Here is a 15,719-nt window from a genome sequence, read left to right as displayed (position 1 = left end):
TTGTAACAAGGTGATGTATTTTGTATTCATAAAAGAGAAGAATCTAAAGAAGTAAATAAAATAAAGTTCACTTACAAATGACGTTGACATTTTACCATCGGTTCATGGCCTTAGAACTAACCTCTTAGCATAAATAATATGAAGGAAAAAAGAAAAAAGATATACATACATATAAACGTATAAATATAAATGTGAACAAGAAAAATATAATTGAACGGACACAAGGTTACTACGGGGGCATATAATATCTAAATTAATCGGTGCAAGGATTGGGATACGAATAAGTGTAAGTCTAAGACTAGACACTAGACACAACACAATGCAATGACCTAAAAAGACAAGGTGAAATTCATCCTTTAGTCTCACCAAGTTCAATATCCTTAACAGGATTGGACTCCCTTCCTTCTTTCAGAAGTCTAATTTCCTCTTCCGTCAGACTATTTTTCACATTGAGATTAGTCTTCATGCTAGATTGCTTCTCAACCTCCACAGCCCAACTATAAATAACCATACCAACAACTGCTAAAATCATGCCTGATATGTTCTTCAAAGTTAGTTCGGAATCAAAGAGCAACCATCCCAATGTGAGAACACATACTGTTTTCATGTGACCTAACACCTGGAAAGACACAGCTGAGAAACGCCCAATGCACAAGTATTGACTGACATTGCAGAACACAGCAAGAGCGCATGAAAGAAGGATGAACAACTGCAAATATGTCCCATCGCAAGAAATTAGTTGAAAATTGTGTAGATAATTGAATTGGCTAGAGTGATGCAGCAAATGACTAGTACTTACAATGGCACCAGAAGACATTTTATAGTTCAGTAGAGAATTGTCACTAAGGTAGTAATCAATAAATGGACCGAGAACCAGAAGGGAGAGGGCTTGAATAGGTGCAGTCTTGCTCAGCAATTCAAAAGATCCAATGGAGTACTTCTTTTGTAGTGAACCTATAGTCTGTTGCAAGAAATATATTTCAGAGATGAGAGTTGTATTATCATCATAACTGCAGGTACTTTCGTCGTTGTTTTTATAATCATTTCTGATAAGAATCCGTTTACATGCAAACTATGTCAAATGTGTATAGGCTGTAGGAAAGAAAGTAAAGCTTTCTGCTGGCTTCTATCTAGCCTGACCGTAAGATGATCAGATACAATACCAAAGTTCAGTCCCTTCAAAAAGTTCATAATTAGAAATTAAACTTCTAAAAGTTCTCCATCTGGCCACGAGACAATTATATTTAGTGATTATTCCCAGAATGTCTGTATCCAGCACAAACTCAATTAAAATAATAATAATAATAATAATAATAATAATAATAATAACCAGATGTCCCATTGCTATTTGTGATGCAATGCGATGTTTCTACAAACAATGCAAGTGTATTGCTGAATGCCTAGCGAGGAGCCCAAGCATCTCTCGCTTACGGTCGTTAGATTAAGCACAGAGTCGTAGCAACAATTAAAGGTTCACGTTTCTACTTTACTATTTTGCTTATTTCAGAAGGAAAAAGAAAGAAAAAATCACACCCTTGCTGCGAGAGAGAGTAAAAAACAAAAACCAATCAATCAAACATATATATGAAGCATGAGGAGTAAAAGCCAAGCAGGAGACACTAGTAGAGGCGAAGAACTCACAATTTGCTGCAAAGATGTCGACAAAACTGCTATGCATGCACATAAAAACCCTTTGAGATTAACTTTCACATCAGTGACAGTGCAAACTCCCACACCAATTACTACTACAACAACAGCAATTTTAACTTCTTTTGAGTAGTGCTTGTTATGAAGGATCCACTCCATCACACAAACCACAGGGATCATACTGAGTTTTGAGATCTGAAACAAACATATAAGAGAGGAAAGTTATCAGAATAGGGAGCGATAACGCATGAAAACACAGTTAGATACCATTCTTTAGTTTACCATACCCGATGCATCTTATAAAGTAAATTAAAGTGCAAAGGTTCTGAAGACAGTCATACAGTTACCAAGTAATCTTCTTAGTAAGTTCTTACTTGGTAAAATCCCACTGAGTTCAGCATAAGACTAAAGTTCATTCCCGTGATAGACATATTTGCAACAATAGAAAACCAAAAGAGCTCCCACAAAGGAACGTGCTTTGATGAGGAATAACCAGTGGCATTTGAGACCAGACCAACCAGTGCAGTCACCGCAAAGTGGAACCCAGTCAAAGTTGTGGCTGAAAAGGAATTTAAAATAAGTAAACAGTTAATATATTTTATTAGTTGGAAGCTAATAAGCATTACAGAATGAAGATCCGCAAATAATTCAATATAGATGGTAAAATACAGCATAGAAAACTGTCCCAAGCTTGCAAGTAGCGATGTGACAATGGAGTAAAACAATTGCCTACAAGTGTAACATCGTCATTGAGCATATATACTAGATTGTGAAATTCCACCATCACAAAGAGATGGATCCTTAATTTTTTGCTATAAATTAGAAGAAACGAGCCGTGGATAGGATTTAGATCGACAATAATCCAAAGTTGACACAAGGAGTTCAAAATAATTTAATAATAATTTGTATTATTATTATTTAAACAAGTGCATAGTTTTGCAATCAGAGATCTAAAAAACTCTGGGAGGAAGGGGAAGACGAGAGAGTAAGAGCGATAAGATTTAGTCTCACCGAAACTGAAAGCATAGCCATTGGCAGACATGAGCTGCTTGTTGGCCATAATTATCCCGACTGAACTGACGATATTCATCGCCCACGCCCCGACATCCGATACCGCCGACGATTTCTTTTCAGCCTCCATTTCTCCTTTCTCTCTCTCTCTCGAATAAACTTAAATTCGACAAAAATCTGAGCGAGAGAAACAGAAAAGGATGAGATTGGAGGGGCGGGGAGAGGAAGTGAAGGACCCCCCCCAAACAGCAGATGCCCAGATCGGATCTTAAAATGTGTTCACAGATAAGTGAACGCAAAGACAGCACCAACAGTAGGGAGGCAAAACAATAAAATTTAAAAAGAATGGAAAACAGAAAAAAGAGTTGGGGGGGGGGGGGGGGGGGGGGGGGGGGGGGGGGGGGAAGGGAGGAATATGCGTGTTTTTCCCCCTCCCAGACTCCTACTTATTAGTGCTTGGGCCTGAGACCTCCAAGTGCAATTCCCTGTTCCGCTCCGTCCCTCCTGGGCTCTCCTTTTACTAAGCGTAATTGGTGGAAATATATCAAAATTTTAGTGTCGTAAAAAATGATACATCAGCGTACAGAGGCTTGGTTGAAAGGTTTACAGATGCCCACTAATTAAAGACATCAAAATAATAAGCGAATATGATAGCTGAAAATCAACTATAATATTTAGTTGTGTATAGGAGAATAAATTATTTTTCATTTGATTTGTTAATTCAATCCTGAAAGCTTTGTAAAATATAATAAATTAATAAACAATAAATCAAATCCAAAAGTTTTTGGAAAAAAAAATAATCTTTTAACAATCAAATAATTCAATGAATTAAATTATTAATAATAAGTACTTGTAATAAAAGTAATTTATAATTAAACATACTTAATCACATAATTGGATAGAATTTGATGGGATCAATTTGTTAATTTATATAATTACGATGTATCAATTAAATACTTAATAAAATTTCAATTAATCAATGATAAAATAATTATAATTATTAAAAAATAAGATCATATTATATTAATTATAATTCTCATTAACTAATTACAAATATAATTAATTAATTGTTTTATCACATTAGTTTTTTACATTTTATTTAAAAATAAAAATGAATATATATGTTTTTATATAAACTATTTTATTCACCTAAAATCAAATTTGAATAAAGATAAAAAAATTTAAAAAAAATTATTACAAATGAAAAAAAGAAAATTCATATGGAAACTATTTATAAAATATAGTTGAAAAAAAACTCAATAAGTTAAGAACTATATTTTGAATTATTTTACTATTTCTAGAGATGCCCCTAATTAATTGAAGTAGCTAAACTAATAGACTACAATTTAAACATCAATATAATTTTATAACTGACAAATTAACTTCCAATTAATTAATTTGAGCAACATATATTTTATTAGTTGAAACCTTTTATCTTCTGTCATAGATGAGAAATTTCTATTTGGTAACGTTGTAATCATTCAACAATAATCTAACATTTTGTTTAATAAACATCGACGTTAATATTATAAAATTTTACTATATTTCATAAATATTTTCAATTATTTCGTTATTTACATCGATTTCTTTTTTAGGAAAGATTTTATTTATGTACCGACACATAACTTTATAAATTTTAAGAGTACAATAACATCTTTTATAATTTTTAAGAAAATGGGGTAAAAAAACGTATATAAGCTCTAATTTTGGAACCGTGAGATAGAAAACGTACATGTAAAAGTCGTTTTTTCATGCGCAGAATGTAAAATGTGGAACCGGAGGAAATTTTACCATACCTGGATCAATTAAGAAATGGTGTGGTCCAGGTCCAGGTCCAAGTCCAAACACATTTAAAGAATTATTTATAAAGATTTTTTACCCTGAAAGAGCTTACAATGAATGAAAGTGGCACGTGGTGACCGACTGGTGCAACGAAAATAGTCCAATGTAATAAAGGGTTCGAGATTCACCACCAAGCGGCCAACGGTGAACACAGCCGCCAACCAGAATGATGAAAAGTTCCGACTACAGCCATTAGTCTGTTCTGTTAAATACATATCCACGACACACATCCCCGAGTAAAGGAATGGCAGCTGCTTTAAGCAAGATTATCCACACATACAACCATATCTATAGCCATAAATACAAGACAATATCCTACACGATACATACAAACCCACTCAATCCCTGCTGGAGGACGGATGTCTCTGTGCACCTGGAGGCGGTGTTGGCCTGGGGAAATAGTTATTTAAGTGTGCACCTGCAAAATTGGGAGCCTCCACGTAGGGACTCTATGGTAAAACTGTTTTAATTTTAAGAATGAAAGAAAGGAAAAGGCTAATCCACAAAGTCGAACTATCAATACAGATAGAAGTTAATAGGTCGGAGCACCAAACAAGGTTCGTTGCGAAGTAGAAGGAACATCTGACTAATCCGGGCATTATATTTAGATAAGGGCAAATTCCACTGGACACTAATACAATTATTAAGTTATAGGCTCCATTTTTTTCTGTTTAACAACCGACTTTGCCCTTATTCCAATACAAATTCAATTACTACTTGAATTAACTTTTTTTATTATACTACCATATTAACCCTCTAAATTATTGAAAGTAGAACAAATTATTAATACCCAAACTAATACAAATTTTCCATTTATTCGCAAGGATGTTAATTTTAAATCTATTAATGAGTATTACACAAATAGACTGAAATTATCATACCGCAAAAAGAGTACATTACAAAGTTAGAAGATTAGTTATCAACAAAAATGTAGTAAGCACCAAACAAGGCTCCCGTTTCAATACTTATATATGCAAATACAAAATCGATCAACAAAAGTTGAGGCTCTGTTTGATAACCATTTTGTTTTTTTGTTTTTGAAAATTAAGTCTATTTCATCTCCATATACATGTTACAATGATTTACATCTTGGTTGAATTCTTAGCCAAATTTAAAAAAGAAAAACAACTTTTTGGAAGCTACATTTTTTAGTTTTTAAAATTTTGCTTGATTTTTTGAACAATTAGTGAAATGTAGATAATAAAGGAAGAAAGTTGGAGGTAGAAGTAGTGTCCATAAACTTAATTTTTCTTAAATCACCAAGGTCCAAAAAGTGGAAATCAATTTTAAATGAGGAAACAACATTGCAGAGGTTTGAACACAAAACCTCCTTGAACCATCTGCTCTGATATCATTTTAAATCACCGATTGATCCAAAAAAGTTTGTAGGTGAAGGTAAATTTATTATATATAACTAACACTCCCCCTCACTTGTAGGCTTAAAATACTTGAAGAGTCCAATAAGTGAAAATCAATTATGATTGGCGCAGAAACAACCGTGCAAAAACTTAAACATAGAACCTTCTACTTTGATACTATCTTAAATCACCAATTGACCCAAAAATTCAAGCTTGTGGGTGAAAGTAAACTTAATTATATATAACTAACAGGTCTTTGCTCGAAAGTCATTTAAGTTTTTGCAAGATGATTGCGCCCCTGAAGTTTTGCTCATGATCCCTCACAGGTCTGCTCTAAAGTTGATCTTTTTCTCCTCCCCCAACTTTTCTAGTTGATAGTCCCTCTTAGTTCTGCTTTATTTTTTGGTTTGATATCATCCCGTTATCGTAATTATTATTCTTCAGTTTGATTCTCTTGTACCCATTTATTGAAGTCACTGGGTTGGTCTTTTTTTAGGGAACAAGTCTCTTTTATTAAATAATAATAATGAGACTAAAGTTTATAGTACAAGAGAATTATACACTAAGCAAAATAACCTAAAGATCTTGTCCTTGTGTTGGTTCTACTTGTTGTCATGTTGTAATCATTTTTTTATCTTCATTATATCAATAAAAACTTCGTTTCCTTTTCAAACAAAAAATTACATATCACTAACAATTTTCAAAACAAAATGGTTACCAAACATAATAGGATTTTGTTAAGATACTGATAAAACACTGATATAGTAGGTCTTTATTCAATTGGTAAAAAGACTTCAGTATAATCCAAGATTGATAAGATATCAATCTGGAAATAAAATCACAATAACAAGAAGAAAAGAAGTACCACTCCCTGTTATCTCTCTCTCAGGATGAACAGCCCACTCCACAAAATGATTTCCCCCCTCTCAGATCCTCTCCCTTCTATTTAAACTTCCCCTTCCTTCCTAACTAACCGGGCCCAGCACTACTCTCACCACTCTCAATCACGTGTGCTTTCTCTCTCTTTCCTCTACAATATTATTGGAGGCCGAACATTACTCTCCTCCTCTAAAGCCACCTTATCCTCAAGGTGAAAATTAGGAAATTATTGTTGAAATTCATCACAATTCTCCCAAGTTGCTTCATGAGGCGGTAGTCCTTTCCGGGCTGATTAAGGCCTCTCAATTTCCTGTTATTTGATTCTTTTGATATCCAAACACCTTGTCTGGAACCACTCTCAATCACATGTGCTTTCTCTCTCTTTCCTCTACAATATTATTGGAGGCTGAACATTACTCTCCTCCTCTAAAGCCACCTTATCCTCAAGGTGAAAATTAGGAAATTATTGTTGAAATTCATCACAATTCTCCCAAGTTGCTTCATGAGGCGGTAGTCCTTTCCGGACTGATTAAGGCCTCTCAATTTCCTGTTATTTGATTCTTTTGATATCCAAACACCTTGTCTGGTATAGCCATCATTCATTGTTTTCTGATATATAAGGAATCAATTGATGTGCTTTGGTATGCTCTCCTATCATCTTCTTTAGTTAAAAGACATGAAATACTAGCTGCTGATTCAAGAAGTGCCAATCTGTATGCTACTGCCCCTATTCTCTCCAGCACCTTATAGGATCCAAAAAACTTGGGTCACAGCTTCTCATTCCTCCCCTTCATCAATGAAACTTGTCTATATGGTCGAATTCTCAGAAACACCATATCTCCAACCTGAAATTCCACCCTGAAATTCCACGTGCCTTCTTCTTCAAATCAACATATTTTTTCATCTTCTTTTGAGCTATTCGAAGGTGTTCTTTTAGAGCCCCCAAAGCTGTCCCTTTTCTTTGAATTGTTGATCAAGAGATGAGTTAGGCGTCTCAATTTCTCCACAATATACCAACGGTGGAGGAGAAAGCCCATAAACCGCTTGAAATGGGGTAATCCAAATGGACCTTTGATACGTGGTATTGTACCAATACTCCCGCCCAATGCATCCATTTCACCCACTCCTTTGGTTTCTCACCACAAGAACATCGTAGGTATGTTTCCACACTACGGTTTACTCCCTCTGTCTGCCCATCCGTTTGTGGATGATAAGCTGAGCTTCTGTTTAATTTGATACCAGACAATCAGAATAATTCACGCCAAAAATTACTCAAAAACATCTTATCCCAGTCTGATACTTGACTTTGGATATCCATGTAGTCTCACTACCTCCTTCACAAACGTTTTAGCCACTGATCTAACTATGTAAGCATGCTTAAAGGCTATAAAATGAGCATATTTACTCAGTTTGTCCACTACCACCAAGATCACTTCATACCCTGCTACTTTGGAAGGCCATCAATAAAGTCCATGGAGATACCACTCCACACCTTGTTCCGAATCTCTAGTGGTACAAGCAAACCAGCTAGAGATAAATGCTAAGGATTTGTTCCTTTGGCATATAATGCACCCACCACAATACTTGTTAACATCTTGTTTCATGCCTTCAATATAGTTCCTCCATTAGTCTCCTGTAAGTTCTTAGATACCCAAAATGCCCCTAAAAGAACAGTCATGATAAGTGTGTAGTATAGTTGGCAGCAACGTCGATGACTTGGATATTACCACCCTACCTTTGTACCTCAACATTCTCTGTTGTAAAGTGAAATCTAAAGCTCCATCTTCGTTCTTTTCTAACTCTGCTATAATTTCACTCAACTTAAGGTCATTTTTCACCTCTTCTTTAGTAACAAGGAGGTCTATCAAAATAGGTGTTGTTAAGTGATTTAGATGCACGGTGGGTGGCATTCTTGACAATGCGTCTGCTGCTTTGTTTTCCAATCCGGGCTTTTAGACTACCTCAAAAGTATAGCCTAACAGTTTGGTTATCCACTTATGATGTTGGGGTTGAATCACTCTTTACTCCAGCAAGAATTTCAATGATCTTTGGTCCATTTTAACCGTAAATTTCCTCCCAAGTAAATATGGTGTCCACCTTTGCACGGCTAGCACTACTGCCATTAGTTTTCTTTCATACACTGGCTTGGCTCAATCCCTTAAAGACAAGTTACGGCTGAAATAAGCAACAGGTCTGTTTATTTGGATCAGTACAGCTGCAACCCCAAAGCCTGGCGCATCTGTTTCGATTTCAAAAGGAAGGTTGAAATCAGGTAATGCTAGTATCGGCAAAGTCATCATAGCATTCTTCAAAGTTTAAAAGGCCACTTGTGATTCATCTGTCCACCGGAAGGCTCCTTGTTTCAGTAGCTGTGTCAATGGAGCTGCCACACTACCATAGTTTTGCACAAACCTCCTATAATATCCAATGAAGCCTAGGAATCCTTAACTTCCCATACATTGGTTGGGATTGGCCATTCTCTAACTGCTCACAGCTTCTTCGAGTCAACCTCGACTTCTTTTTTGGGATATGATATGCCCCAAGTACTCAACTCTTGTGATGAAACTCCCTTTTTGGTATTTAAATTTCACTTTACTATTCTCAACATGCGGATTACAAAATTCTTCTCTGTTGATCTTCTCTCCAGATTCAACAGCCAGCTTTTACATGAATTTCCTGATGCCTCTCTCCATTAATCTTGTCTTATTTATAGTAGTTCCTCACTAACTAATTTCAGTTACAACTACTAACCATCTAACTTCCTAATATATCACATGTGTAAAAAATGTGATTTAATGTGATTTATTTTTTCTTTTATATACAAACTTAATAGGAGGATGTCTAACATCTTGCTTTGGCAAAATCACAGTTCTTCATACTGGCATATAACTCATTCTCTCGTAATATTTCCAGCTAGTTCCAATTCCAAATGTTGTAAATGTTCCTCCAAGTTTCTATTGTAGACTAATATGTCATCAAAGAATACTAATACGAATCTTCTTAAAAGGTAGAGAGAGCATTAGTTAGCTCAAATGGCATAACTAAAAACTCACAGCGGCCTTCATGGAACCTAAAAGCTCTCTTCTCCACATCTTCTAAGTTCATTTTGATCTGTTGATACCCTACCTTCAAATCCATCTTCAAGAACATAGTTATTCCATTCAACTCATCAAAAAGTTCCTCGATGAAAGGGATTGGAAATTTATCTTGTATAGTTACAATGTTTAGTGTCTAGTATTCAACACAAAATCTCTAACTGCCATCTTTTTTTTAACTAATAAAATAGGGCTTGAGTAAGGGCTAGTACTTGGCCGAATCACCCCTAAAGCTAGCATTTCATCTACTAGTTTCTTCATTTCTTCTTTCTGTTGATATGCATAAAGATAGGGTCTCATATTTACTGGGTTAGTTCCTTTCTTTAGATGTATGTGATGTTCAATACTTCTCATAGGAGATAACTCTTCAAGTCAATCAAATACATCTTCAAACCTTCCCAACAATTCTGGAATAGATTCATTCACAATGAGAATCTCATCAACTCCATAAAATTCAACAAACGTCATTCCTCCCTCCAAGGCTCTACATTTCACTAGGAAACCTTGGTTAGATGAGAATGAGAACCATGATTTCATCATACTCTTCAAGCTCACTCTTGCCTTAGTCAAGCTAGGATCATGCTAGGCCTCCAATCATTCAAGTTTACAAGAGAAGGGGTAAAAAGGGGAATTCCACCCAGACAGCTTGGTAGTTAGGATGGCCAGTGGTCCTCATGACACATGGCAGCAGGAGCACAAGAATATTAGGAATATATATAGGAGCTTTTGTATTAGGGTTGAGTATCTTGATCATTAGGCATTTTGGAGTGAACATAGTTCATGGTGGAGAGTACAGCCCTCTTATTTGGCTGAGTGTCTTGTTGGTTTTGTTACTCTTTTGTGGCTGGTGAACTATTATCCATATATCAATATAACTACAGCTTACTCTCCTGTTATATAAATTTCTCTGTGAATTCTGCTGGAGTATTAGTGTACTGTGTGTGCTGTTTGGTTAATATTGTTGTAGGAAGAAAGGAGTCCTAACAGATCACCTTTGAGTATCACTTTTTGATCTGCCCTGTAGAATGTCATAGTAAGATTCCTCCAATCCACCTCTGTGACCCCTAATGAGTGGAGCCATTGCATCCTGAGAATCACATCTACCCCCTAACTCCAACGGCAAGAAGCTGTCTATCACTCTCCAGTCTCCAATCATCAGTTCAACACTTTTACAAACTCCTTTGCCTTCTATTGTTGTTCCCAAACCAAATATCACCCCATAATTGGATGTCTCCTCCTTTTGTAATTTCAGCAGTGAAGTTAACTTTTCAGACATGAAAGTATGGTTGCCCCACAATTAACCAGTACTACAATGGCTTCATTATTGATTCTCCCCTTCATTTTCATAGTGCCTGGATTGGTTAAACCAACTATCAAGTTGATTAATAATTCAAATATTGTTTTCCCCTCCTCCATTTCGAGCATTTTATTTCTTTATTTCCTTCGAGAACCTCCTCTTCAAACACTTCCAACTCTTCACCATTCTCCCGAACTACAAGTGTTCTCAATTCTCTCTTTTCTTTAATTTTACATCTCTTTAATTTTACATCGATGACCAGAATAGTACTTCTCATCACATCTAAAGCAGAGCCCCTTATCCCTCTTTGTTTAGAATTCAGCATCAGGCAATCTATTCACAAGACCTCCAGCCAATTCTTCATGGTCGTGGTTCCTCGCAATGTTAAGTTCTCATCGGAAACCATTCCTTCATACTTAAATTCATTCAATTTCAAAGGAATATTAACTTTATTAAAAGATAAAAGAGATCGAGCCTTACCTTTTGAATTCATCTTCAAGCCGGCTTCTCTCCTTGTTAACTCCCGATTCTCTACACGTTGTGCTAGTTTCATCATTTGCGCAAGCCCAACTGGTTCCCAACATTCTACTTCGGCCTTAATCCACATAGTCAACCCATTCATAAAAGTTTCCACCAGCACTTCCTTCGGGAACTATGGTAACGACGCCACCAGCTTATCGAATAAATTCTGATATTCCTCCACTGTAGTCGCTTGCTTAATCACCAAAAATCTCCCATACATTGATCCTTCTCTCACCGATCAAAATCGGACCAATAATCTTTGCTTGAGATTCGTCCAATTTACAAACGGATCACATTCTTCTTGTGATCGATACCAGTCAAGTGTAGCTCCGTCAAAACTAATCACCATGACGGTTAACTTCTCCGAATCAGTTAACTTATGAATTTGAAAATATCGGTTGGCTCTAAACAGCCAAGAGTCTGGATCTGATCCACTAAACACCAGCATCTCAACCTTCTTTAATTTGTTGCGAACATTAGAGCTCTCATCGCCTCCAGATTTGTTTGTTTTACCTTCGTTTTTAATTTCCTTTGTCATCATTCCTCCTCCTTCAATGATGCCTACAATCGTCATTACTCTATTCAATAGTACCCTAGCCCATTACTAATTTGCCCCCCATGATTAACATACTAATATAACACTAATAACTTCCATATATCTGTCATTAGGTCCTTACAAAATACTCTAGTTTAGCGGTTGAGTCATTTCAAGCACTACCACCGAAACACAATCAGAAACAAGCCTACGTATTCAAAGAATTTCTAATATTTAATTACTTGCAATAATGGTATGAGAAAAACTATTAAACATTAAGATCATTACGAAGGCAGAAGCTACGTGAGTTAGGCATACACTTATCTTTCCGTACTTAACGTTTGCTACATTAACATATTTACTTCTCAATAATACTATCTTCCTACAGACCTATACTGAAGAATGGAGACATTAGATAAGTTTCATTCAAATTCTTACAACTAAAAATCGAAAAGGTTCAACTCAAACAAAAGTTTGGAAGATTCCAAAGAAACAGAAACATGAGGGGTACCTGTGTAGGAAAAGATGTTTCTTCATAGCCGGAAGATTTCAATGTTGAAATTGGGGAAGCATCATGACTTGATTCACTTCCATTCAGTTTGTCTACTGAGCCTTTTACTGCCGGTTCACCCTCATTTCCATTGGTTGACTTAACCCTCTTCATCAACATACAAATTTTGAAATATCCAGTCAAGAAACAAGTCATAGCCAGAATTTGTTACGGAGAAATAATATAGAACAGTACCTGGAAGATTTTACCAAGAGTTTTCAATCCCTTCGCTCTTGCACGGAGCTCCTCCTTCTTGACATTGTTGTCTTGAAGAACCTAAAACAATTTATTATCATTACTAACAAGAGATATTGAGAGAGCAACAACTTTTGATCAACAGAGAGATAAAAAGGAGAAGAAATAAATACACACACATGTATTAAAACAACCTGTTGGCAGACACGGGAAAGAGTGGCCTCAATGTCAGCCACGTTCAATTTCCAGAGGGAATCAATCATCAATTTCTTATGAGATTGCACGTACTCTTCAAGCTCTTCTTCAGTATAATTTCCTTCAGCACTAAGTTGCTTTTTCATGTCCTCCTGCAGTTGAATCAATGCAATAGCACCTAATGCACCAGAAAAGAACCAGTTTAAACAAAAAAATCTGAATAAGATAAAGTAATAACATTGAGTTGTGGATAATTATAATGAGTAGCAATTTTTAGAATAATTATTAAGTATGTAGCAATATTTTTAAAAAATTGCAAATATAACAAAGTTTATCAGTGATGGTGATAGAGTTTTTGACAGATTTTGCTATATTTGCAATTTTTTTAAAATGTTGCTATATACTTTATAATTTTGAATATAATTGCTATATTTGCAACTATCCCATATTAAAAAGAACACATCACAGAAAATAAACAGGGAGCTAAACAAAACCTGTGGCTGCTGTGACCTGGGATTTTATGAAGTGCCCTTTGTTTCTAAACCACTCAGCAACAAATGGCACGCCCAAATAAATTGCCTTCTTCCCAAGCTCTTTAGCAGCCTGTCTGGCATATATATAGCCAATTGTGTTTAACATGTCAACTCCATAGGCTGCAAAGAAGCACACAGACAACTATAATTTGAGCCTGATTTGTGTATGCTCATGTATTTTTTTAAAAAAAATTATTTATTTGTTTATTAATTTTTCTCAATAAAAGCTCAGTTCTTACCTGTAAAATCATAATACACTACAAAATATGCGGATAAGGTGAATGAAATTGAACATGAACCATACTATAAGATACTGTACTTCCACTATACTTTTTGTACAAACTTGAGCCTGATATGTCCTTATGTACGCTAATAAACTGAATGACATTAGTTTGATTATTGAGTTTTGTTCTTGTATATGATGAATATTTTTTTGAGTTCAAAACAGGCGTTTACAAGAACCATTTGATTTGCGGCCCATTCTAACCATATCATCCCACGCAAATTTCACTGATTCATCTTCTCATTTGAATGAGTCAGACACAAAAGACAACTGGTTTTCTTCAATCATTTGAATGAATCCCTGTTGCTATCATGTCATAACTTTTGAGGTTCTATATGTTGTACTAAGTCAAATAGCAGTTCTAATTTGGGAGTTCTTCGTTGTAACCTGCACTCATCCAACAGCATAACAAAATGGCCTAAGTTCCCAACCTTTTCAAGACCCAAACAGTCAATGAAAACTGGAATGGGGATGACCCATCACTTATAGGAAAAATGTTATCTAGATTAGCGTGTAAGGTTACCACCAAATCGTGTGCACCGTCAGGAAGCTTCCACACATCAAGGTGCCTAACCATGCTATTACATTTCCTCAAAATTTCATCCATACTATTATACTTCTATATGATCAGTTTTCTTCTCTGAAGTATTGAAGCAGCAATTGCATAAAGCAGTAAATCATCTCTTGGTGGAGCTTGTTGCCTTATCTGGCTCCCTGGAGACTCCCTTATGCCAGTCCTTATGGCTACTTGATGAAAACTAAGAGTTTCTCTAGAAAAGGAAAGTCTTTTTTATTAATAGATTAATAATGAGACAAAAGCTTATAGTAAAAGAGAATTATACAATAAGAAAATAAAAACAAAGGATCAAGAGCTGCACCCAAGCATCTCAACTAGGTTGACACCCCATAACACCCTCATCATATCCATACGAGCTAAGAAAAACAAAAATAAATAAATAATGTCCATAAGCAAGGCTAACATAAGCCTATACAGCCTGAAAACTATTAAAGTAATATAATAAAAAACATTCTCTTACAAGACAGGTAACTAAATAAACAGCCAGACAAGAATCAAAGAGACTTCTAAAAGTATATGGAGCACCAAAAGTTGGGAGCCAAATCTAAAGCTGGGAAAATGAAGGCATGCCAGTTTAGTAAAATCTCTTCCATAGAATAATCTTTAAATTTATTGGACAATTCTTGGAGAAGAGCACTGAGAATTTTATTATGTATGAATAAATGAAACTAAACCCTCTTTAAATAGCCCAAAGAAGGCCCAGAGAATTTTTAGAGGTTCCAAGGACCCTTCGGAGGTTTGGTCATTAGTTAGGTTTCATGCTTCTCTTTGGGCTTCAGTTTCAAAGTTTTTTTTTGTAATTATTCCCTCGGTAACATCTTACTGAATTGGAAAAGCCTTCCTTGAAGTAGGCTTGTTTTTTTTATCTTGTTGGTGGGCTTGTTTCTTATTCTTTCTCAATGAAAGTTCTTTTGAAAAAATAGACCCAAAGAGGAAGGCTGTGTTCGCAACTAAATTACAATCAAAACTAAGAATTAATAAATTGAAAACAATAAAATACAAAGTACAATCGATCTTAATAATTGCACAATACCCAAAATGTCCCTACATCAATTCTTCGTCCCCCACAAAGAAACTTGAGCTCAAGTTATGCTAACAGTTTCAAGGCGTCTGGGGCTTGATATAAGGATAAGTAGCATCATTGAGTGTTGAACTCATGTTCATCGAAGGAGGAAGATCCACATTGTATGCATTATCTCC

The 15,719-nt window shown here is 35.5% G+C and overlaps 2 protein-coding genes across 5 annotated transcripts in view; both read right to left on the bottom strand.

The window, feature by feature from the left end:
• On the bottom strand, positions 1 to 3,231 carry LOC103493868 (UDP-rhamnose/UDP-galactose transporter 2-like). Its single transcript, XM_008454820.3, has 5 exons — positions 2,659 to 3,231; positions 2,022 to 2,206; positions 1,642 to 1,842; positions 800 to 961; positions 1 to 709 (listed from the first exon to the last, which is right to left on the bottom strand). Exons 1-5 carry the CDS (start codon positions 2,786 to 2,788, stop codon positions 350 to 352), a joined length of 1,038 nt encoding a protein of 345 aa, XP_008453042.1. The 5' UTR covers positions 2,789 to 3,231; the 3' UTR covers positions 1 to 349.
• Positions 3,232 to 4,507: 1,276 nt separating this feature from the next.
• The window catches only part of LOC103493871 (chaperone protein dnaJ 10), a 29,220-nt gene continuing 18,008 nt past the window's right edge, over positions 4,508 to 15,719 (bottom strand). For 2 of the 4 annotated variants that reach the window (XM_008454823.3, XM_051087745.1), the window contains 5 exons: positions 13,621 to 13,779; positions 13,111 to 13,304; positions 12,932 to 13,012; positions 12,698 to 12,844; positions 4,508 to 4,949 (listed from right to left, as the gene is read on the bottom strand). In XM_008454823.3, coding sequence (XP_008453045.2) covers positions 4,839 to 4,949; positions 12,698 to 12,844; positions 12,932 to 13,012; positions 13,111 to 13,304; positions 13,621 to 13,779 — 692 coding nt within the window. In that variant the 3' untranslated portion in view covers positions 4,508 to 4,838. The remainder of the gene's footprint in view (positions 4,950 to 12,697; positions 12,845 to 12,931; positions 13,013 to 13,110; positions 13,305 to 13,620; positions 13,780 to 15,719) is intronic. The other 2 variants (XM_008454824.3, XM_051087746.1) reach the window with 1 other exon arrangement.

Source organism: Cucumis melo, chromosome 7 (genome assembly GCF_025177605.1).
Source record: "Cucumis melo cultivar AY chromosome 7, USDA_Cmelo_AY_1.0, whole genome shotgun sequence".
In the NCBI taxonomy this organism is placed as follows: domain Eukaryota; kingdom Viridiplantae; phylum Streptophyta; class Magnoliopsida; order Cucurbitales; family Cucurbitaceae; genus Cucumis; species Cucumis melo.
The sequence above is the reverse complement of the archived record's forward strand: the minus strand, read 5'-3'. Positions and strand labels throughout refer to the sequence as shown.

Bases quoted from the DNA above. Each gene is read 5' to 3' on its own strand.
- LOC103493868 (XM_008454820.3), bottom strand. From the start codon at position 2,788: ATGGAGGCTGAAAAGAAATCGTCGGCGGTATCGGATGTCGGGGCGTGG. The intron at 1,843-2,021 runs GTAAGAACTTAC...TGTTTGTTTCAG, and splicing joins ACTCAGTGGGATTTTACCAA to ATCTCAAAACTCAGTATGAT. The intron at 710-799 runs GTAAGTACTAGT...ACATATTTGCAG, and splicing joins AAATGTCTTCTGGTGCCATT to TTGTTCATCCTTCTTTCATG.